Source organism: Labrus mixtus, chromosome 5, assembly GCF_963584025.1.
Source record: "Labrus mixtus chromosome 5, fLabMix1.1, whole genome shotgun sequence".
Taxonomy (NCBI): Eukaryota; Metazoa; Chordata; class Actinopteri; order Labriformes; family Labridae; genus Labrus; species Labrus mixtus.
In genome coordinates, this window is record NC_083616.1 from 11,943,798 (window position 1) to 11,966,107 (window position 22,310).

General features: G+C 43.7%; 2 protein-coding genes across 4 annotated transcripts; both read right to left on the minus strand.

The window, feature by feature from the left end:
* Window positions 1-795: 795 nt before the first annotated feature.
* disp3 (dispatched RND transporter family member 3) lies at window positions 796-13,259 on the minus strand. Its single transcript, XM_061037856.1, has 22 exons — window positions 13,190-13,259; window positions 12,846-12,956; window positions 7,688-8,692; window positions 7,368-7,587; window positions 7,079-7,215; window positions 6,848-6,982; window positions 6,116-6,276; window positions 5,803-5,942; window positions 5,589-5,680; window positions 5,333-5,497; window positions 4,640-4,801; window positions 4,403-4,549; window positions 4,176-4,312; window positions 3,889-4,058; window positions 3,670-3,800; window positions 3,212-3,396; window positions 2,973-3,099; window positions 2,611-2,756; window positions 2,345-2,504; window positions 2,091-2,204; window positions 1,782-1,954; window positions 796-1,602 (listed from the first exon to the last, which is right to left on the minus strand). The coding sequence occupies exons 3-22, from the start codon at window positions 8,682-8,684 to the stop codon at window positions 1,246-1,248; spliced, it is 4,056 nt and encodes a 1,351-aa protein (XP_060893839.1). The 5' UTR covers window positions 8,685-8,692; window positions 12,846-12,956; window positions 13,190-13,259; the 3' UTR covers window positions 796-1,245.
* A 1,007-nt stretch (window positions 13,260-14,266) lies between these two features.
* Window positions 14,267-22,237, minus strand: si:dkey-32e23.4 (dynamin-1-like protein). Of its 3 annotated transcripts, none has more exons than XM_061037863.1 (18): window positions 22,080-22,237; window positions 21,429-21,555; window positions 21,093-21,234; window positions 20,775-20,813; window positions 20,517-20,563; window positions 20,346-20,417; window positions 20,166-20,252; window positions 19,829-19,991; window positions 19,192-19,312; window positions 18,258-18,596; window positions 17,753-17,873; window positions 17,465-17,620; window positions 17,277-17,366; window positions 17,078-17,176; window positions 16,763-16,879; window positions 16,565-16,674; window positions 16,262-16,421; window positions 14,267-16,127 (listed from the first exon to the last, which is right to left on the minus strand). In XM_061037863.1, the coding sequence occupies exons 2-18, from the start codon at window positions 21,528-21,530 to the stop codon at window positions 16,071-16,073; spliced, it is 2,022 nt and encodes a 673-aa protein (XP_060893846.1). In that variant the 5' UTR covers window positions 21,531-21,555; window positions 22,080-22,237; the 3' UTR covers window positions 14,267-16,070. The 3 variants fall into 3 exon arrangements, with proteins under 3 accessions (XP_060893846.1, XP_060893845.1, XP_060893847.1); XM_061037862.1 differs by having other exon boundaries at window positions 22,076-22,233; XM_061037864.1 differs by lacking the exon at window positions 20,775-20,813 and having other exon boundaries at window positions 22,076-22,233.
* Between the last annotated feature and the right edge of the window lie 73 nt (window positions 22,238-22,310).

Below are 22,310 nucleotides of genomic sequence, written 5' to 3' on the forward strand. Positions count from 1 at the left end.
GAAACATTGATGCTCTGCAGTTCAATGTAACATCTGAGCTGTTTCTTATGAATAATTAACGTCAGCCAACTGGAGATGAGATGCTGTCTGCTGTAGCTCTCTCGGTAACTATGTGACTGTAAGTGAGCGGTGACAGGTCTTCATCGTGATGTAACGAGAGAGAAGAAAGCAGTGCTGAGCCTTCACAGTAACAAACGACTCCAGGCTTTTCTGCACCTGTTTTTATTTGACTTTTACAAGGAACACACAATAACAGAAATGTACTGCTCTCTTGGCAATGGAGGGAGTCTCTCTCCCTAACCATTATTGTGTTATGTAGCTTGACAAATGGCCCTCACCTTCACCGCGGGGCAGAGCAGAGCCGGCATCGATGGGAGTGTGAGTGGTGCTCTAAATTATGTGAGAGCAACGTTACTTGTTGCGAGTGCTTACGAGCGGGTTGGAGGGTGAGTTTAGAGTACACCTGAGGACCTGACGAGAGGTTTTCTTTCAATCGGTTCTGATGACAAAAATAGATCTAAGATATAAACATGTTTAAGGGTCTCAAAAGAGGATCGTATCTTGTGGCCTGAAATGTGTGAGAGCAGCAGATTGAAACATTTACATCGCACATTACTTTTAACAAAACTGTGCAGCTTGAAATCTGAGTACAACTTTGAATCCAGCCACATCAGGACATCATAGCCTTTTGTTTTAGAAATATGGCTGAAAAAAACATTCAATATCCATTACAGAAAACACAAACCAAAAAAAAAAAGGGGTTAAAGTGCCTGTGAGTCAAGTGGACATGTAACACTAATTTTTACGGACATCAGAGTGCTCTGCCCTGACGGTTGTTCACAACGGTAGTTCACGTACTCTTCACAACTCCATTAGTTACACTGATGAAAACTGTGAGTCAGCCAGAGTTTCACAACGATTACTCAATCATCTCCACCTCAGAGGAAACAAATTAATCGAAAGTGAATCATCATATCAACCGAGAAAGTGGTTGATAAACTCACAAACATGAGTCACATATCGTTTACACAATATTTTAGTACTAACATTCCATCCATCGTTACAAGTGGATGATTTATGATTGTGTGATCAATTCTGACATCTTTGTGCTGTGAAGTTCAAATCATTCACTGATCTGATAATCCTCCTGAACATGGAGGAGAATTGAGTGCTTACAGTGTCTCATGTTTGCATACAGAGGGTCTCCTCGGCCTGACATCAGTGTGACTTTGAGTGAAGTTTGGATCAGGTGCTGACTGATTGCCAGGCCAACGCACCCAGCTGTCCTCCCACCCAGCACACAACGGCTCCCAAGGCTGCTGCGGCCATCACCGCCAGGCTGGCCTTCAGCACAGCGCCGGGGGGTCTGCTGAAACGAGCGGGGGCCATGCATGCCAACATGGCCACAGTCACGGTCAGGGTGAACAAAATGGAGACGGCGGTGTTTATAGCGACTATCTGGCCGAACTTGGCGAAAGGCACAATGACACAGAAGAAGAGAGGGACAGTGGAGATCACCGTGGTAACGGCGCTGGACACTATCGCCACGCCCACATGGTTGACTGCCTCCAATGTCCGCCTCTGCCTCTCTGTAGCAAGATCCTGCAAAAGAATGAGTAAGTAAGAAAAGCTGCTCCTCTTTACTCAAAAGCCTTCAGGGCGCGTCTCACCTTAAGAAATTCCCAAATCTTAGTCATTAGCTTGTATTAACATGTGCACAGAGGAAGCTGAGGAACGTTTTTTTCAATTAGTCATAAATGTGAAAGTTAACACTCTCGTACCGAGTTTTGTCCTGGCGTTGAGAGCATTGTATCTCCAGCCAGCAGGTATCCCTCCACCAGGTGCAGACAGTAGTCCACTGAAGAGCCCACAAGTATAGAGAGAGAAATGGCCTCCACTGCTCCCATCTCCCAGCCCAGCCAATACATGATGGCCACCACTAGACAGATTACCCCTGCGCAAAGTCAAAAACTCACAATAACACACATGATCCAAACGTACGTCTTCATATCCAAATTGAAATTTTATTCACGAGTGTTTAAATAAGTCGCTAAAACTTCTAAACTTGAATGAAAAACGTCAGGTCTTACCTAGTATGGTGATGAGCACTGGCAGGAGCAGTAAAGGATGAGCAGTAAATACAGACACAGCTGCCACACAGATGGCCAGAGACAGCAGCAGACTCCAGAGGGCACTCTCCACACCTACAAACAGAGCAGAGAGCAGTTTGTTAGCAGATTTTCACACACTGCTGCTCCCACTTTCCCTGTGGATTAAGCTGTCTTCAGAAAGAACAAAACAAAAAAAAGCATCTCTTGACATGCAATGCCACCTCTTTACTTGCCTATGATTTCCATGAAGATTTGCTTCCAGTGCTCGCAGGTTTGGAAACCCCGTTGCAGAGCGGAGGACTTGGGGAGAGAGGTGAGCTGCTCCTGGATGAAGGTTTCCCACTGGAGGAAGTCTGAGTAGGTTTGAAAGGAGGATTTCCCCTTGTATGTGGTCTTTGGATGAGAGAGGTAGAGCAGAAGAGTTGATAACGTACAGCTTTGTGATGAAGAGAGATTTAAAAAAAATTAAAAAAACATGCAGGAAGATGAAGAGACTTACTGACTCGAAGGCCATGGACAGCCAGCGGACCTTTCCTCCATGCATTCCCACAGCTCCGTGTGAGAGCTGCCCCGGGAGCAGGTTTGGAGCAGGGAGAGAGTGACAATCAGGGTGGAGCAGAGGAAGAATAGACGACAATTTATTACCTGAAGAAAAAAGGGAACAGATGAAATTCAATTAATTTAACTTCACAATCAAGTACAATTTTCCGTTATCTCTTTGTTAAGGATTTGTCTTGATAGGATCATTTTTACTCAGGTGTTAGGCACTTTTCACAGTATTGTATTAAGATATAATATATTTGTATTATCATTTTAATTTATCTATTACTTCTGCTCTAAAAAGAGATTTCACTCTGTTACCTGATGGCAAACACTGCGCTCCTCCCGGTTTCACAAGTTTTCTGTTTGCACTAATCGCTTTACAGATTTGGCAAAGATACCCCATTTCCTGGAAGATATCAAAGTCTGGATCCAATATGATGCTGCCCTTTGAAGAGATTTAAACACCACGTCAACCACATGAGAAAACAGTTGAACAATCTGGCTCTGCTGCATTTCTGTTGATTATTACGAGGTGCTGACACAGGTGTGACCCTTACCACGTCTCCAATCACATGGTTGTCCCTGCGCCCTGTTCGGTTGACGCCCAAGATGCCAAACACAACAAAGACCATGGCCCCGGTGTCCACCAGAGGACGCACCGCCGGGTGGCCACACGCACCGCTGCTGCATGGGTTGAAGCCAGAAGTTTTGGATGGTTTCTTCTTGGCAGCAGATGAGGGATCTTTGAAAAACACAACCAGAGGAAATCTATAAACAGCGTTTATTTATGCGGAGTAAAAATATGTACAAGTGAAGTGCTGTTGAAAATCCTCAAGTGGGTTCAGAGAGTTCCATTTTAAGAGTCTAGATCTGAATAGGGAGTCATATCAGAGCGTCTCTACTTATAAGACTCAATGATACTAAATGATATAAAAGAAGTAGTGTGAAAATCGCTGTCCTGATGGGCTAAAAGCCCCTCTTTATGTAGTAGATGCTGTGACACTTGCTCGCTCACCACCAGGAATAGGGACATAAAAGGATCCCTGTGTGGGTCCATCAGGCCCAGAACTGATGCCACAGCCAGGCGGGCTGACACACACACGGGTGGGATGAGGTCTCAGGCGGCGCTGGGCAAAGTACAGCCTCCTAACAGGAGAAGCAGAGCTGAAATGACAGATTGTTCCCTAAATCAACATGACAGTCAATCTAAACGTATTTCCATTCCTGTTTTCACCTGCTATGCTGCTGCGCAGATAATGCTCCATAAAAAGCAAACTCTGGCGCCCAGCCATGACGGGGGTCACACGAGGTGGATGTGATCATCCAGCTGGGGTACGGATGGTACACATGGGAAACACACACTGTCATTCTGCCAGTGTAATTGCTGCAGGGCTGATTATAAGCCTATTGAGATGAAACAGGATTAGTTTTAAACCACTTTTGTAGCACAGATTACAGATGGGAGACGTAGTGATACAACAAATTATAAATATCATTAAGTTGCCTCTTTTGCCCTCTAACCTGAAATGATGGCACCTCTTCATGATCTGGGCTGCAGAGTTTCCAGGGGGAGGGAGTGCTGGTGTTAAGGGAGAAGCGGTAAAGGGTTGTAGAGGCTCCAAGGTCCAACTTTGATATGTACACTGTAAGTAAAGAGCCTAAGAAACAGTACAAAGTTTAACATCTCTGAATGTCAAAACATGTTTATTTTTATAAAGAATGTTCATTTTAGATGCTGAATCTTTTACTTGTTTGGTTTGTGCTTAAATTTGGTCTCACTGAGCTCCGAGCAGCAGAAGAGGTCATTGTGCCCGGTGCGCGCTGATGTGCTGAAAACTTAAACGCTGATGAAGAAGTGTGGGTGTACAAAAGGTGGGGCTTCTCCATGAATACACCTGCATGACAAAATGTGCATTTCAGGTATTTTATCTTCGGTCCTCAGAGGATAAATGAGGAATATTTTTTTTCCACTGCCACAGTCATACCTGAGCACATGGGGCAGGAGATGCCCTGACCGCTGAGGTTGCTCCTCAGAGCCAGCAGGGACTGGAGGTTTGTGTCCTGGCGGAAAAGAAGGGGGGCATGAGTAGCCGGCCTCAGGAAACAGCAGCACCCGGCAGATAAGAGCAGAACCAGGAGAAAGACACCTGGGATGACAGGAAGACTACGATGAACAATGGCAGAGATGGGAGGGACTGATGGAGTAGATAGAGCAGCTAAGGGACAGATCGAGAGCAGGGATCAATTGCAGCCACTCCAGAAAAGGAAGAGGATGAATACTGCATGATGGGGACTTGCTCCTCCTCTGATAAGATTCATTCATCCCCCTCAGGCTGAACAGAGATTACAGCATTGTTTCAACAGTTCGTGTGCTAGCTGGAGGTTCCTCTTATGTCTAAATCAGTCATTCCCGAAGTGTGGCTCAAAGAGACTCAAAGAGATTGGCCGCAGGAGATAGTTTAAAAATAAAAGGGTTTTATTTTTCATTTTCACAACTCATCCTTATTCTTACATGTTATCATATATGTATGTGGATTACTTACTGGGCCCTGGATTTACTTCAGTTTTCAAATTGGGCTGTGGCATTATAAGGATTCTTATTGGCTGATTCCTCATCAAAACCTAGAGTATGAGAAATATATTTCAAACTCCTGGTGAATTCTCAGTCCACAGCTCACCTAGAACAGCTCTTCGTCGCTCCACAGCTGGCTCTGCCACTAAATGCTTCAGGGCCCATTGGAGATTTGTGCTCACCACACCCGCATGCTGCCGCCCTGGAGGGGACAGAGGTGTCTCCACTGACAGGGAAAGAATAGCTGTATCGCTGTCTGCGTCACAGGAGCCTGGAAGAGACAAAGACAGGGGTTTTATGGTGGCTGGACAGCTGCTTTTACAGCCTGGACTCATTCCCCTTCCCTGAGATAATAATCTCACCTGGCTCCATCTCCACTGACAGAAGCGCCACATCATCATCCTCATCTGACAAAGGACTGTGGCTCGCTGACAGCCCGGAAAACAGCTTCCAGCTTCAGGGGGAGGAGGTAGTTTAGTGGGAGAGACAGCTGAAGGGATTACATTGTGTCTGTGGTGTTGCACAGCATGCAAAGAATACCATTTCACACAAAAAAGTAAGGAAGGAACAGCTCACCAATTCAGCCAGGCATGTTCCTGCGGCTCCACGCACTCAGTCCAGATGCATAGCGCGGCTGGCATCAGGATGGATACCCAGAGCCAGCAGCAGCTTACAATGAGGGCCATGAAAAGGCCGAAGTCATGCACGGCTGGGATCTAAGTGTCAGTTAAACGAAACACATTGTCAAGGACCTTGAAACATTTAATTTGTGCTTATCGCATGAACACGGCAGGCTGCTGAGAGAGGTACTTCTATTCATCCACAGCCGGGCAGTCTTTCAACTCTGCCAGTACAGATTCTATAAACGGCTGACTTTCTGTCCCATTACCTGAGAGAAGGTGTTGGCAGCATAGGCAGCCGCAGTGGTGAAGGAGGTGAGGAAAGTAGCTCTGCCAGCAGTTTTTATTGTGTAGATGATGCGCTGCTGCGGCTGACGCAGGTGGGAAGCCTGTCTGAAGGTACTGATGAACACAAATACATCATCCACCCCTGAGCAACGGTGAGAGAACAAAAAGAGTTGCATCAAAATAAATGATGATAAATACACTGGGAGAAAGTGCTGATTCACAATTTTTGGGAAGAAAAAAACCCCACTCTTTTGTTAAGAGTTTGAATGAAAATTGTTGAACAATTTTACCGCTAACAAATGGTGGCTTTATGCACGCTATCTTAGCTAACCAGGTGCTGGGAGTTGTTTTAAGGGAGCTTATGTGCTGCATTATTTTTTGTTCTGGTGCTGTCACTTCCAAGATTCTCGACTGGTTGCCTCACAGTGGACAAGAAGACATCTGGAGCAAGAGATCAGGCCAATAAATAGTCCTGCACAAGCCCGAAACTCTAAAACACTCCATTCTTTACACTAAGGTTTATTTTTTATTAAACAGATGTTTTGCAAGAAGCCATGCCAGGAGTTCCTCTGTTTACAGCCTTTTTGCTAAGCTACGCTAACCAGAGGCTGGCTTTAGCAACATATTCGACACAGACACTAGACAAGGAAACTACTAAGCATATTTTCTCATTGTAGAACTTAAAATCTAAACGTGTGTTTCTTTCCCCTTACCTATACCAATGATTACAAAGGCTGCAACTCCATTGAGAATGCCAAGATACCTCACACCAAAGACAACATGGTATAAGAACAGGGCCATCAAGCAGCTCAGTCCGATACTAGTGAGTCCAAAGAAAGTCAGAAACACTGCAAGACAAGAAAACAACAAAAATCCAAATAACTCAAATGAACAATTCAATGGCCGAGATATGCAAGGGGAGTAGGGAACAGGTCATACTGTACCAGAGAAGGAGGTAAGGACATAGACGAGCACAGTGATGCAGGCTCCACTGATGACAGCCAGCATCATGTCATTGTAGAAGGTGTGTCTCACCTCATCATCAAACAGCTCTGTTCCCCCATACAGCACCTTCACCTGGCTGGAACCAGGGACGCAGATAGAAAAATATCATACCATTTCAGCCCTTTACATCAGTGTGCATTATAATTACATTATTTGTCCATAACCCCTGAAGTCATATAGATTGTGCACTATAATATCTGACAAATAAAGTAGTAATATCTTGCTGACCTGGTGGACTGCTTGGCCAGCATTTCAGCATACTGAACCACAAAGGTTTTGAAGCGAGATCTTTGCTCCTCTGCTCGATCCTGCAGGGAGTAGTAAGAGGGAAGAGGAGCTCCAAAATGGATCTCACTGCGTAAGAGAGAGGAGGAGAGATGCTCCGGCGACAGACTCTCGTCCACGTACCAGTAGAACTGAGGGTGGGTGATGGCCAGACTCAGGGAACCTGAAAATACAGACACAGCACTGTTAGGACGACTCTTAACAGGTAGTCTTCTATGAAAGCTGTCATTTTCTCTCCCTTTCTTCTCCATGAATGAACAAACCTTGAATATCAGCCAGGTCAGGGCCCATGCCGTCGTAGTAAATCTTCCCTCCTCTCTCACTGGGGTAGAGGTAGGACAGGAGGGAGCTTGGAGGGGAGCAGTAGGACGGCCCTAGTGGCAGATCCCTCAACATCTCCAGAGGCTTCCAGCAGAACTGATTAAACTGCGGGTGCTGCATGAGCAGTCGCTCCACATGATGAACCGTCTGCAGACGTTCCGGGGTGAAAATGTTTCGATCACCTTCCCCTTGAGCCACAAACACTAGCTCGATCCTCCACAGAGCCTGGCTCTGTATGTAGTAATTCGGAGCAATCCTTCTTCTCCTAATGAGCGACAAACTTGAATTTCCCTCCCACGATCTCTCCATGTCCTCCTCTTCTTTTTTATTAGAGTTCTTGTGCTTTTTCATTTTCTCTTGAGTCACATCCTGCGCTGTCCTTTTATCTCTGCCCGCTGCAGAGCCTCTCCTCTGATCATCTCCTGAGTCTACGGTGTCGTTTTGAAGAGTGGAGGACCCCTCGCCCTCATTATCCGTCCTGTTGAATGCTCCCTGCCTGCCCAGCTTCTCCAGCAAAAGCTCCTGCAGGGCCTCGGCCTCACTGTTATCTAAGTCCCGCCTCAGTCTGTCCCAGGAGCCCAGCTGAGTCTTCACAGCGATGGTGAGGGCGTCAAAGCGCTCGGCAGAGAAGTGACTGTGGACTTCAAAGGCACTGTAGGAGAGGTCTATGTCCAGAGGAGGGCAGTAGAGGAGCATGTAGGCAAACAGGGAACATGGGAGCAAGATAGCTGCCCCTAAAACCACTCCACTGGCCCAGGGCTGTGTGTACACCCACCCCAGTGCCCTCCATGGCCCACAAACTCCAGCCTCCTCAGACAAACAGCCCTGTCCTTCTGCATGAGCTACTCCATCCTCGTCGTCATCCTCCTCCTCCTCCTCCTCATCTTCCAACCCTCCCCAGCTGGTCTGAAACAGCAGCGGATCATCCTCCACGTCCATGCTTGCACCTGTCAGGGACAAATAATACCAATTGTTATCATCACTCACTTCAAGTACCAACTATCTTCCTCTCCTCAGGCAGGTGTACACAAACACAAAATAAATGTTTGAACTACATGCAGCTGACACAAGCATCAGACAGAAACGAAGGGCAAGGTGTCTTAGAAGTCGAAATCAGTGAGCAAGGACAAGAGATTTAAGTCTGTCCTTGGGCAGTTGTCAACAACAAAGGTGCAGTGGGACAAAATGGAGGAGAAAATACTTTTATTCTGTTGAAATGATACTGGATTGGCTTAACCCTGCTTTAAGATGCTGATCACAAGAGCTTTGGGGTGAGAGAGACGAAAAGCTTTGATTTAATTCTTCTTTTTTTCCGTGTGTGTGCCTGCCATTATCACCCAGGGACAGCCTGCTTGTGCCTCTCTACATATCAGTAGTCAAGGTAGCTGTGTCTGCTCTGCAGCAAATTAAATCATCTCACATGTCCAATTACTGACAAGAAGAGCCAGCTGCGATATTAGACAGAGTTGTGGAATAAGAAAGGGTTTATCTCCTGTGACAGGCACCCTTTGACTAATAGTGTCAATAGGTGCCACTTTTTTTCCTTCTCCTCCTCCGCACTAAAGATGCTCTACACAGTTTGAATTCAAGTGGCACCTTCTAACTGCAGTAATTTATCACTTTAAAACAGGGCCTTAAGGTCAGCCCGGTAAGACAATGAGATTTGATTGTGTGTTAAAGGTAGCTGTGCTCAGCTCTGAAGCTTAGGAGAAAACCCAATCATGAAACAGAAGAATTTCAAAATGATTCCATTAAATAAATATTTTTAAAAGATTACTTTTACTGTTGGAAAGTAGAGAAGAAAGAGTCTTGAGAGGCTAACCTTGGAGGTAAAAAATGAACTGGTAGCTTGTTGTTTAATTGGATTTTTTTTGTTTTGTGCTCTTACACATGATTGAACTTTATTTCATGGTTCTGCTAAAGAAGAACAAATGCTCATGTCCGCTGCAGAAAGTTCACAGCTCATGTGCGGTCACCATGTCGACAATGTCAGTCTCCAGTTCGATGCTCATTAAGCTCATGGATGTTCCATGTTCCCATGTTTTATAGCCTGAGCTCAACACTTTCCCACTTTCTAAGAGGAGCAGTTTTAATGTTCTTAAATATCCACAGGATAAGCATTTTGCTAATGTGTTTCTCTGCTGGATTGCCCTTTTATGAACGAGATTAAAAGAGCCTGTTGAGTTGAAAACTAAGCGCTCCACTGTGTCTAATACGCTTTGAAAGAAGGGCCTATTTTGGCAACATTTCCTTTTATTAACAACTATATCATCGCTCTGCTCAGACAAGGACTCTGGTTCACCTTTTAACAGGAGAGCAGTAGATCAGCATCTGCCTATACTGCGCGCAAACATCGATGGAGTCGGGAAAGTCTGGTTTTAGGTTAAAAAAAAAATGGAATCAAACATTCTGGTCTAACAAAAATGTTTAGTAATTTGCAGTTATTTTTCAATACCATTGCTTTATATTTAAAAAATAACAAGACAGTAACTTGTTTCAGCTTACAGGCCGTGATTTGTGTCTGTACTTGTTATCTGCACCCATCAATCACTGCTGTTTCAAAATGAACACACGTTGTTTTCCAATATGCCGAAAGCAAAAAATATTTTTCCTCTTCAAACATTTCTAATAACGTTTCATATGTCAAAGTAATATGGCTAAGTATGTGACCAATCTTCCAGTCGTAGGTGAGATATAACTGTGCAATTACAGAAAATTAAACGAAGTACGGCTGCTAATTTTGGTAATTAGATTATTTTAATCCTGTTACATTTCGTCTCTGCCTCAACAGCTTGTTTTGATGCTGCTGCTCTCATCATCAGGAGATGAGAGGAGGCATGCAGGCAAGCACAGAAACATGATGAGGGAGAGGTGGGGTGGAGGAAACGGGAGAGAATAAGCCTGGGGAAAGACTGTAGACACACAGACACACAAACACACGCACACTAACAACACAGCCGTCACTCTTCAAACAAACGACCAGCACCTAAAAGATCTTGCCTGCTGTTTATTATTCATGGAAAATCTAAATGAGAGGATATCTTCAGCATATCTTCATTTCTCTGTCTGTTTTTAAACCAAACCAGACTGATCAGTGCCTAGATGTCAAAGTCTGACAATCTGAAGAACTAATTGAAGACCGGTATGCAGTGCCTGCAGAGAGCTCTAACCCTCTATCACCTTGTGTGCACCTTGCAACAGACAGCATGCAAGTACAGTGGAGGAGAGAAATCTACAGTGACGCACGGCCTCTGGGAAACATCCTTTTCTCTCCGCTTGACGAGACTGACGTGTCTTCGCAGTCTAAAACATTGCAGCTTATATACAATAATCATGAGCAGTGTAAAGCTGCAGAGCGCTGCGGAGCCCAGTCTAACTAATGTGTTTACAGGCTCCCACAATCGCTCATTCCGGATTAGCAGTACGCAAACTATTTAAGCACTCTGCAGGTGTGGAAATGGAGGGTAATTTGGCCCCAGCTTTCTGTCTTTATTCATTACCAAATCTGTTGCTTACATGACACAGCTCATATTAAAGCTATCCTGCTCTTTATAATGAGGCTGTTTCCTTGTCTTCGATGTTGTTCTCGTTTGCAACTAGAGACATATAAATGCACTGAAGCCTAAAATTAACAACTGTTTGCACATTTTAGATTTGAAATCCTCCCAACAGTTTATGTTTATGTATGCTGTTTGATTCTGTATTAAATACCCCTGCCTTAACTAACATGAAAAAACTCAGTTTTTAACTTTCTTTATATCTTTTTGATATCATTTAATCCATTTAAACCAGGTGGAAGTACAGCAGCTGTATTTGATCGACTGTGTTTCGCAGCACACCGCTGTTTTCATGCTGCTTGTGTAGTGTTTCGTCAGTTATAAGCAAAAATGGGGCTGAACTGTAAGCTCCTCTGGACCTGAATTTTTCTCATGTTTTTTTTTTTTCCTCCAACAAAAAGGTGGCTAAGCGGAGTGTCAGCAATTTTTTTCCCTCCACTCTATCTCTTTGAGTGTTTGAGGTTGGTAAGGCATGAGCTCTGAGCAATCCCAGCCTGCTGTGAGCCTGAACTCATCACCTCTAACATCTCCATCATTCCTCCTTCAGCTCACCATGCCTCACTCTCTCGCCCTTTTCTTCCCTTCAATCGTTCCCCCTTTTTTTTCCCTCTCCACACCTCTACCCTGTCGACCAAGGTGAGGGATTTGTAACCTTCTTTGCTGACAGCAGCTAAAAATAACCCCCATCCTCTTCAGTTTATCTCCTCTCCATCTCATCCAATATGGATATCACATGCTGCCTCCTGCCCCACACACACACACACACACACACACACACACACACACACACACACACACACACACACACACACACACACACACACACACACACACACACACACACACACACACACACACACACACACACACACACACACACACACACACACACACACACACACACACACACACACACACACAGCCTGGTGTAAAGTCAGCCAGCATACCACCTCATTTAAAGGGGCATTGATTTCAGCACCAGTGCCCTATGAATATACTCCTTATGCATGAGCGCTCAGCAGTGTGTTTATAGAGGACGTGCTTCCTTTTTTTCACGCGTTGTGAATACGGAGTCAAGTCCAACTCTTGAGATCCATTTGCACCTAACAACGGTGTTCATTTTCTTATTGTCGATGAATTTATGCTCGCTCTGTGCCCGGTGTGTGAAGCCTTCTGGGGCTGAACCAGGCAATTTCTCTCACTCTGCTGAATAAAACTGATTAAATAAGCTCCATATAACAGCAATGGTACTTTCATTTTTTCTGGCAGCGTAAAAAACAACACATTCAAAGACATAATGAAGCCTATCTCCCAGAACTGATCTGCTTCAGAGTTATTCTCATGAACCATGCTTGTTATCCAAGCTGATAGGATGAGCTGTTATTGTTCGTTTGTCTTTAAAACAATCTTCTTACTTTTCATGGATAGTTGCATGGCTAACTGGAGTCAGTAATTCATCTTTTTTTTTTTTTATCATTAAATCAGACAAGAACAAAAGCACTTCTATCAGAGAAAACATCTGTAACACTGAGGAGACTCTTACCTGAGGCTGATGAGACGAGAAATACAGGTGGAGCGTTCAGGCCTCCTGGGTCCACTTGTAATGTGCTAAACTTGTGCTCTTTAATTTCATATCCTCCATGTTCTATTGTGGCTGGAAAAAAAACATTTACTGTTTTATTGTCATAGTTAATAACTCATCAATAACAAGAAACATCAGGGGAATCCTCACAAGAGAAAAACACACAAATGTCCATTCACTCCCCGAAACACACAAACATTCTAAAGGAAACCTGCAATCTAAGCAGTTAATAATGTGTTGTTTTCTGCTCCTTTTCTGCTCCCCGGTCCTTTATCTTTATCGTGCACCCTCCCCTCCTCTCTTACCCGGTTGTCCAGGCGACAGAGTCAGTGAGACATTTCTTCCCAGAAGCTCCTCTCTCTCCCATGGCTTTGTTCAGCCTTCTCTGCTGACTGGCTCACCAGCAGAGGAGAGGCGAGGGGGGGGGCGGGGGGGGGAACGCAGCCTGAAATCCTCTCTACATATCTGCTGGAAGACAAAAGAGCCTGCAGGGCTAAATCCACAAATTCAAATGTGTATTTAGTTTGATTCCACTAACATGCAGCTAGTTTTATGAGACTTAAGGGGTAGAGCTGTCATAATGCTGCAGCCGAGTCCCCTCCATCGCTGTAAGAGTTGGTATGGTCGAGTCTAGCCTCAGTTGGTGGGGAGATGGGGTGTGTTAGAAGAGGGTGATCAGAATAACTGGCTACAGTGGGGGGACAAAGTGCAATAAGAAATAATCACCTGGAGTTAGAGATCATATGCTTGTGGTTAATCTCTCAGCAAACTCAGGGCTCTCACAGCAGATACAAGGAAGCAGTTTAATATGAATCAGTTATTGATGCAATCTGACTGCTGTGATAAATAATAACACTTACAGGGTTTCGGAGTTCACTGATATGACTTGTCATGTTGTTATTTCTTGTTGCGCAAAAACTGCTTGGCTTGTAGTGCCCTCGCTCACTCTCATCTAACATTAATGACGAGCTCCTGCCTCTCTCGCTGCAATGTTCGAGTCATCCATCAGCTCACTTCTCCACCTCTGCTCAGGTTTAACTCAGATTGTGTTGACTTTAACTATCTATCATCTTGATGAAAGGGAAGATGGCTCACTCTATGTAGCTCTTTCTATAAAAGCAGGTTCAGTGTGAAGGCTTGGAGTTACGTTGATATTAGTACACGGGTGTGTTTGCTCCCTCCAGGACATCTTCACCCTGATAAAGCAGCAGCCACAGTCCCTAACAGACTTTATTTCAACCACTTCAGATCAATGAAGGGAAGAAGGATGAGCAAAATCATATCTATTGCTGCAGCACTGTGGGACACAAACAAACAGACCTCATAAAAACTGATCAATTGTTTTAAGCGCATGCCATCAATAACAGCCAGACTCAGTACAGTGTCCTTTGTTAGGGTTTAATGAGTTGCCCTAATCTCAGCAGACTTCAATCAGTAAACATGTATCAAACATTGGCAGGCAAGAACTCAGAGGCAGTAGACAGTACACATTGATAATAATATATACTTAAATTATACAAAATATATATAACGGAGTCATTCATACGGCCACACATGCACAATGATCACACACATGCTAACGTACACCGAGGCTTTCAGAGAGACCGACTGACAAAATGTTGTGTTCGCTCCATGATCACACAGAGAAGCAACTTTTTGATGGTCCAGTTAAGGCAGGTCTTCTGTAAAAGCCTATGTTTGAGGACTGTGATTTGTTTTGGTTATGATAAGAGATTCACATTAAACACGGCAGCGCTGCAGGGAGGAATTTGGCGTAACAACAGTTTCAGTTGGGAACAGATGGAAAAAGATGAATAATTAGCTCACGTCAAGCAACATTACACAATAAAATGACTGATGGCACAGAAGAAATGAAATCTGGCTTACTTTAGATGTAAGCTAAAGTTGGGGGGAAATTGCATGCAGGTTGGTATCTGCATAATGACTCTCTTATACTCCAGAAGTGTCCTGACTACTGGACAGGGATGAGTGATTGAGAATTTGATCCTAACAGGAAACTAGTGAAGAAATGGTTCAAGGAAAGGAAATGAAGCTACAGAAAATTGTATTTCTACTATCTCGATTTTAAATCGATCAAATGTTGCAGTGCCCTAATCCCCTAGCATAATCTCAACTATTTATACACCTTTTATAATAATAGAATTAATTTCTGTTCTCTAAGTACTTAAGCTTATATATACAATTCACAGGAAAGGTGTCCAAATCTACGTGGGAATTATTTTTACACTTTAAAATAAACTAAGGAGGAAAATGTATGCAGGGAATGTTTGGTCTCTTTGTTCATCAGTACACATCACACTAAAAGGTCAGTGCAACAGTCTAATGAGTCGATATGTAAATGTATCTTTGAGAAATAAATATTTTTGATAAGCAGGAAAAAAAAAAAGACAATCTGCATTCACCATCCTCGGAGTTCTGTAAATGACTGTGCTCTGTCTACAGTGTTGCATTGCAGTCTGCATCGATCGAGTATGAATTTCATTTCTAAATCTGGTGAATTCTCTGAAACTGGGGGATTTAAATTGGAACACATCTAATCTAACATAATTTTAGCACCTGCTGTAGTGGCTCAGAGAAGCCAGGTTTTCATTTTTTTTTTTTTTAGGAGAGAGTGGAATGGAACACATTTTGATCACAAAAAAAAGAGAGAAAGAGAGAGCAGCCTTGAGATCAACACAAATACTCAACATATCGTCTATATTTTACAATTACAGCAACAACTTTATACCCTACAAACATTTTGTTTAAAGAATGATTTTGTTCTCGGCTGTGTTGTTCTTATTTCAACTATACAAATGACACATTCCGCCTGAGTTTGTAATTAATTTCTGTCACAACGAACACGTTTACAGTGAAAATCGACAGCCCCAGTGTATCAGTCAGGGCGACAGCTGACAGGAATAAAAGACATCTTAATGTTCTATGGTCATTGGTCCATGAGAGCACAGTGGTACTGCTACACATGGCAAACACACACACACACACACACACACACACACACACACACACACACACACACACACGCACGCACGCACACACGCACACGCACACACACACACACACACACACACACACACGGACATTTGCCTTCAGTGCTGTAAACTCACATACACTCTCATACTCTCAAAGCTGTCCTATGACTGGGGATTTGTTGATATGCTCCGGCTACCACAGATGGGTCTCCCGGATCTCTGAGATGATGTTATTGGCCTTTTTGAGCGCCTGTAACGGGGGGAATAAGAGGGTAGTTAATTTAGTGGCCTTGAAGTAGTAGATGAAAGAAGAAGTGAAAGGACTTGCTTTTCCTTGATATTCACAGAAACTATTCAGAGAACAAAAGCATCAGCCAGTTTTACCTCCAGCATTTGCGCAACCTCTGTACGCTGCTGTGCCGTGTCCTGTGACTCAATGAGCAGCTCCTGCAGCAGTTGCTGTTTGTAAAGCTGACCCACCAGCTCACTCTGCAGATGCTCTTTCACAAAGTTCACCAGGAAGTGCATCACAGTCTTGGGCACACTGTGGACACACACAGAGCCCCGAGGCAAAGTTAGAAAATCAGCATCAATAACAACTAATGGAGTCTACAATAGACAAAGAGGAAGAGATGGAAAAGGGGAGATAAGCCCCGCCCGGGTATCCTGGACTTCTCCCAGACAAACCTGTCTTGGATGCTTTTGCGGACAATGAGGAAGTAGCACTTGATGAGGCGTTGGATGACCTCACAGTCCCTCTGCTCCCTAGAACTCAGCTTGCGGGCCACGGGCACTGCCTGGCAGAGAGAGGTAAGGTAAAATGCTGACAGTCTGCAATGTATTCACTACTAAGTGTTTGGTCCTGCTGCTAATCCCACAACTCACTGTGTCAAGGAGGTTAATGGCCTGGCCTTTGCTGGGACTGCCAAAAGCTGCAGCAGGGGCTTTCTCTTCTGCTACCTTCTCATTCTTCCAGCGCTTCCCTCCATCAAGGCCCTCTGCCTACCAGCAAGAAATGAAGGGTCAGAGGGTGAAAGCAATTTGGGCTGAGCTTGGAATTCTACTATAAGCTTTAAAAGCAGTGTACTGATTGGATGTGAAACATACTGGTTACTGCTTTAAAGAACACAACTTCATCTGATTATCCTGGTGGAATAAACGATAGACGCGAAGTACCTGCTGTAAAGGACAAATAACTACCTGCTGACTGTTGACAGTTGCTGAGACCTGTGCTGCATCTGTAAAGTCTGGATGTTTGGTGTTGATGTAGGCCAGCTCTATTGCTACTAAATTATGAACCTAAGGGGAAAAAACAGGAAAAAAACACCTCAATCAGTTAAAGAAACTCAGTTGATAGCTACTTTAATTAGTATAGAGAATCAGTTAATCTGTGGATTACCATATCATTAGTAATCGGCAGGCGCTTTCTCAGTAATCCAGTCACCACTTCCACAATGGAATCATGCAGTTTGGGGAAACGCAGGAGCTCCTAGCAGACAAAGACACACATTTTCTAAATATAGTGCCAGCATTAATTCCGTGCTGCTGTTGTTTTTTAGAAACTCAATCAAACATCTTTTGTCAAACCTGTGTGCTGTAGGAGGAGCAGTGCTGGATGATCCTCTGCAGCTCTTCATGAACCAGCTCTACACAGCGTAGACTGGGCTCCTCCAGTCGCTTAATTTGCCGCTTCACCAGCAACTCAAAGGACACCTCAGGCACGAAAAGTGCTGGCCGCGGACCCTGCAAGGCAACACACAAACACAGACATGCACCAACTCGCTCGCACATCAACTCCTTTTTCCTCCGAATAAACAAACGTCACTCGAATTCGGATTGAACAAAGTGCCAGAATAGAGATTAGGAGAAGCTCACCGTAGCATTGCGGATGGCAGTGAGGATGTCAAGCTCAGTCAGCCCTCCCAGGGGATCGATGGACTGCAGAGTGCGACCAAAGGTCTCATGGAATATGTAACACATCCGAGCACCGCCGCAGCTGTAAAAGAGATGGGTTCAGCTGTGACACCAATGCAGAATCTCAATGCTGAGCGTCAGCAGTGTTAGATACGAGAAAATTAAATGCGGTCAACCAAAAATGGTCAATATTTGCTTCCTACATATTTAAATACATCAATCACCGTGTGGTAAGAGAGCTGTAGAGATGCTGATACAACTCAAATTTACAAACAAATTTCCCTAGGGGCGTACATCATAAAACTATTGTCAGATAATGCTAAGTTTTGTAACAATGGTGTTAAATTAGACGATAACCCAAACCATTACAAACCATTCACTAAAACATGAGCAAAGGCTGCTCTCATCATGGATGTTTTTTAAGTATTCAACAGAGATACAGTAACTGTAGAGAGGACACACTCACAGCTCTGTGGTCTGAATGTATCTAGCTGTTCCCTCGATGGTGTTGCAGTAATCGCTGGCGAACTTTGTGACAATCTGCAGCAGTGTGGCGCTGTGGTCTTCTACTGGCTGGCCATAGCTGTTGAGCCTTGCCTGGTACTGGGAGCTCAGCACAGTCACTCTGGTTTTGAGATCGGGCAGGCAGTCCCGGATGTGATGCATAAGAAGCCTGCTGAGAGTTTTGGCCAGATAGCGGGAGCCAGCGCGGGACGCAAGAGAGGGGTAGTGGCGCTGCAAGAAGGCCTGCTCATCCCTTATTGAGTCCTCCAGGCTCTTTTGGGTATTGATGTCATGCTGGCTCCTTTAGGAACAACAATTAGGGACAGAGGGAGTGCAGTCAGATAATCAGGGTAATAAGCAAACTAACAACTTGACACGTTGCTGTTCTGTCAAATCTAAAGGAGGTGGCTCAGAGTGTAGGGACATGGGTTGGGAACTGGAGGGTTGCCTGAGTCTGGTTGCTGGATCAGTGCCAGAATACTTCTGAGTACTGCCAAAGTGCACTGGCAAGGCACTGAACCAGCAACTGCTCAAGGCAAATGACCCAGAACGCAGCAGCATGACTGGTCTTCAACATACCTAAAAGAGCACATCACTCCGCTGTTCATATCCTTGGCTCCCAGTTCTTGCTCACATCAAATTCAAAACCCTTTCCAGAAAATACGCCTGGTCCTACCCGAACAACAGGGCCCTAAGATGAAAGCTAGACACTTCTCTTGTTACTGCTTTTGTTGTTCTTACTCTCAGATTAACCTCACTACAGACAAAGTCCTGTTTGAGATTTCAGGTATGTTAAGTGTCTCACGATAACAGAGTGAATATTTCCATTTTGATGAATAAAGTATATAGAATTTGAAAAAATAAAGAATATATCAATAATAGTACTAAAAGCAAACCTGTTTACTACCCCAATGATCCCAAGTCTGACTGGAATGACTCGACCCAGAAGGACTTCCAGTGCATCTGTCCCTGCATCCATCAGGTCCAGCTTACTGACTACCAGCAGTGTTCGGCGCCCTAAGACACACAACAACACAGAGACCTTTACTACACGTATTGTACAGAAAGTTATCAGTCATCCCAATTAAATTGTTTTAGTTTTTTTGAGAAAGGCAGAAGTGAAGTGTACAGTAAAACCAGCAAGGCCAAAAATATCTGATGTAAAAGTATTTAGACCAGTAGGAGAACATCTGGACAAAGAAACTGATGTTTTAACCTGCCCACACTCTGAGTGGCATCGTAACATCGTATTGTAAAAGAATTAGACACATTCTCTACAGGCAGATTCTCAATGTGATAATGAAAGCTAAACATACTAGTACCTCTTAACTAACAGTATGCTGTTCACGATAAAGACATGGCAGGTTCAACAGCCTGAAATGACTTCAGCACAATGCATTCTCTATGCACATTTAATAATTCATGATACATTTCTACTTAAAGCTTGTTACGCAATAATCAATAATGAAGCGGAAAGAAAATGGAATGAAATCTAAGGAGACAAGTTGTCTGTAAATAAACATAGTGTCCTACCATCTGTATCAACCTCACGAGCCAACTTCAGGGCATCAGAGGTAGCCAAGTCAGAGTTGGCAGGGGAGACAGCAAGTATGAGCGAGTTTGGATTTGAGATGAAGGATAAGATCATCTCTTGTACTTGATTCTCAATGTCCTCTGGCTGATCCCCGACAGGAACCTGAGGTAAAAACAATGTTACTTTAAGCCTAACACAAATGGGGTGCTGCACTAAACATGTGATGATTATGCATGTCAAATGCAATCAGCATTAATCATGAACGAGTGCAACTATGTTCGTACATACAAACAAAATCAACCAAAATAAACATCCTCACCAAGTGGCTGATTTTACCTTAGTAATTCCAGGTAAATCCACAAGGGTGAGATTCATCACTTTGGGGGAGTATATCTTCAAATAGATTGGCTCGGGACTGATTCCCTTAAGAGTAAGAGAAAAGTAGGCGAGTCATGAATGCAGTTTCAAAAGCTTCATTTAAGGTGTCATTGAGCTCACATGAGTACTCTCTTTCACCTTGTTGTCGCCTGAACTTCGCTCAGTCTCTGCTTCGATTTCCCGACGAATTTCCTGAAAATCTGAGAAGATCTGTCAGAAAGATGAGAGAACGATGCATTAAAGAACACCCACACATGATAGAGGACAAAGAAAGCATTCACATTATTTGAATTGTTTGAATAAATGTACCTGGTTCTTGCAGTGCAGGAATGTACCCCATTCTTCAGCTTTGACACCTGAACAAACAAATAAGACTGAGTGTAAGTACTTTCACACTATATCTCCAGGGAAATAAACTGTTTGGGAGAAGTAGGGAAACTGAGAAGATTACAAATGGATTCATATCATGCTTGACAGATGATCAGAACGAACAAAAATGTTTCGGGGGGGGGGGGGGGCACAAAACAAGTGACAAGGTTATACAAAGACTAGATAAAATACAGTGACCTGGGTAGCTGTTTTGGACATTTAGTTTTACCCCATTTCCTAAGAAAGTGATGAAGATGAAGAAGAAGAAGAAGAAGAAAGACTCAATGTTAGCAACCACAGAAAGAGCTTCTTCAAGGAATGCAGTTTAAACAATAACTGAAAGAGGCATGCCTCTGAGATAATCACACAAAAATACACAGAAGATAACAAACCTGCTGTCCTATTCTAACAAGCTGATATCCGTCTTATTCTAAACTGCATTAACTGCAGTTTATTTAAACAATACCTCCTTTATTTACAATAATTAAAAAAACAGATGAGTGAATGTGAAAGTACCATTCTCAATCTTCAGTCTCTCCTCCAGAGGGGAAACATTAATGAGCTGCAACACGAGGGGTCGTCTTGTGACTATTCCTGATCCCCGAGGCAAAAAATCCCGTCCGACCAGGCTTTCCAACACGGAGCTCTTTCCACTGCTCTGTTACGGCACATAATGAAAGCAGCTATTAAACCAGCATTATACCAGTGTGCAGATCAGAATACACATATTCAAGTTCTGATCGAAACCTTTAGCTTGAAGATTCTTACAATTTAAATGAAACCTCTGAAGATCAAGCACAGATTTACTTAATAATTAATTATGTAATTGTGTTATGTATTATTCAGGCTGACCTGGGATCCAACCACGACTATCTGCGGCAGCTGTATGCTCTCTGCACCCACTGTGAGGAAGACCTCCTGCAGCCTGTTGATGGTGGGAATGAGGGTTTCCATTCTTCCAATGGACTGGTCACACTTACTAAAACGGAAAAAACATTGAGTGATAGACAAAAGTGACAGATAGGTTTAACTACTGCTGAAGCTAGATTAACTCCTGACAAACGCAAGCTCTTAAAATATGAATCCCCCGAAAATGTAATGCATTAATCTCTAAACAGAGGAAACTAAACAGAACACTTGGCTGATTCATTGCAACATGTGAAGAAGAAACCACGATGAATCCCCTTGAATGTAGGTTTCTGTAGGGCCAAGGAGAGCGGTCCTGATGAGAGGGGTGTAACACCATGTTAGATCATCACTGTACCTAATCCCACCACCAGATTATTCTAGTATTATTGTAGATTATTCACTGAAGTAGGATTTAAAATGTTAATCTGGATCACAGTTATCAATCACTATTCGTTAACATTACATGGCAACAAATGATGAAGCAGCCCAGGCCGAAGCTAACTGAGCTGGCTAAAGCTAAAAGACAGAAAGTGAGTGTGCTAGCTTGTGCTAACGCTACCGCAGAAATGACTAATGTCGTATCTCCTTACCTACGTTCATAAGATAATGCCTCTCCTTATCCAATGTGTCCGCACTTCATAGTTTGTAAAAAATAAAGGGGTTAGTTAAAATCTTTCCATTTTATCCATTTTTGTTGTGCAGAATGGGCAGGGGAGGAAATAAGCATCGGCTCACAACACAGGCAGCGGTGACACGAGTCTTCAATGATCTGATTGGCCAGCTAATGACTCATGACTGTTGGCGACATCTGATTGGTCGGCACGC

Coding starts and splice junctions, on each gene's coding strand:
- si:dkey-32e23.4 (XM_061037863.1), bottom strand. CDS start 21,530: ATGGAAACCCTCATTCCCACCATCAACAGGCTGCAGGAGGTCTTCCTC. Junction 20,418..20,516: donor TCCTGCACTGCAAGAACCAG/GTACATTTATTC, acceptor TCTTTCTGACAG/ATCTTCTCAGATTTTCAGGA. Junction 17,621..17,752: donor CTGCCATCCGCAATGCTACG/GTGAGCTTCTCC, acceptor GTTGCCTTGCAG/GGTCCGCGGCCAGCACTTTT.
- disp3 (XM_061037856.1), bottom strand. CDS start 8,684: ATGGACGTGGAGGATGATCCGCTGCTGTTTCAGACCAGCTGGGGAGGG. Junction 7,588..7,687: donor TGACCTGGCTGATATTCAAG/GTTTGTTCATTC, acceptor CTGTATTTTCAG/GTTCCCTGAGTCTGGCCATC. Junction 1,955..2,090: donor AGTGCTCATCACCATACTAG/GTAAGACCTGAC, acceptor GACTTTGCGCAG/GGGTAATCTGTCTAGTGGTG.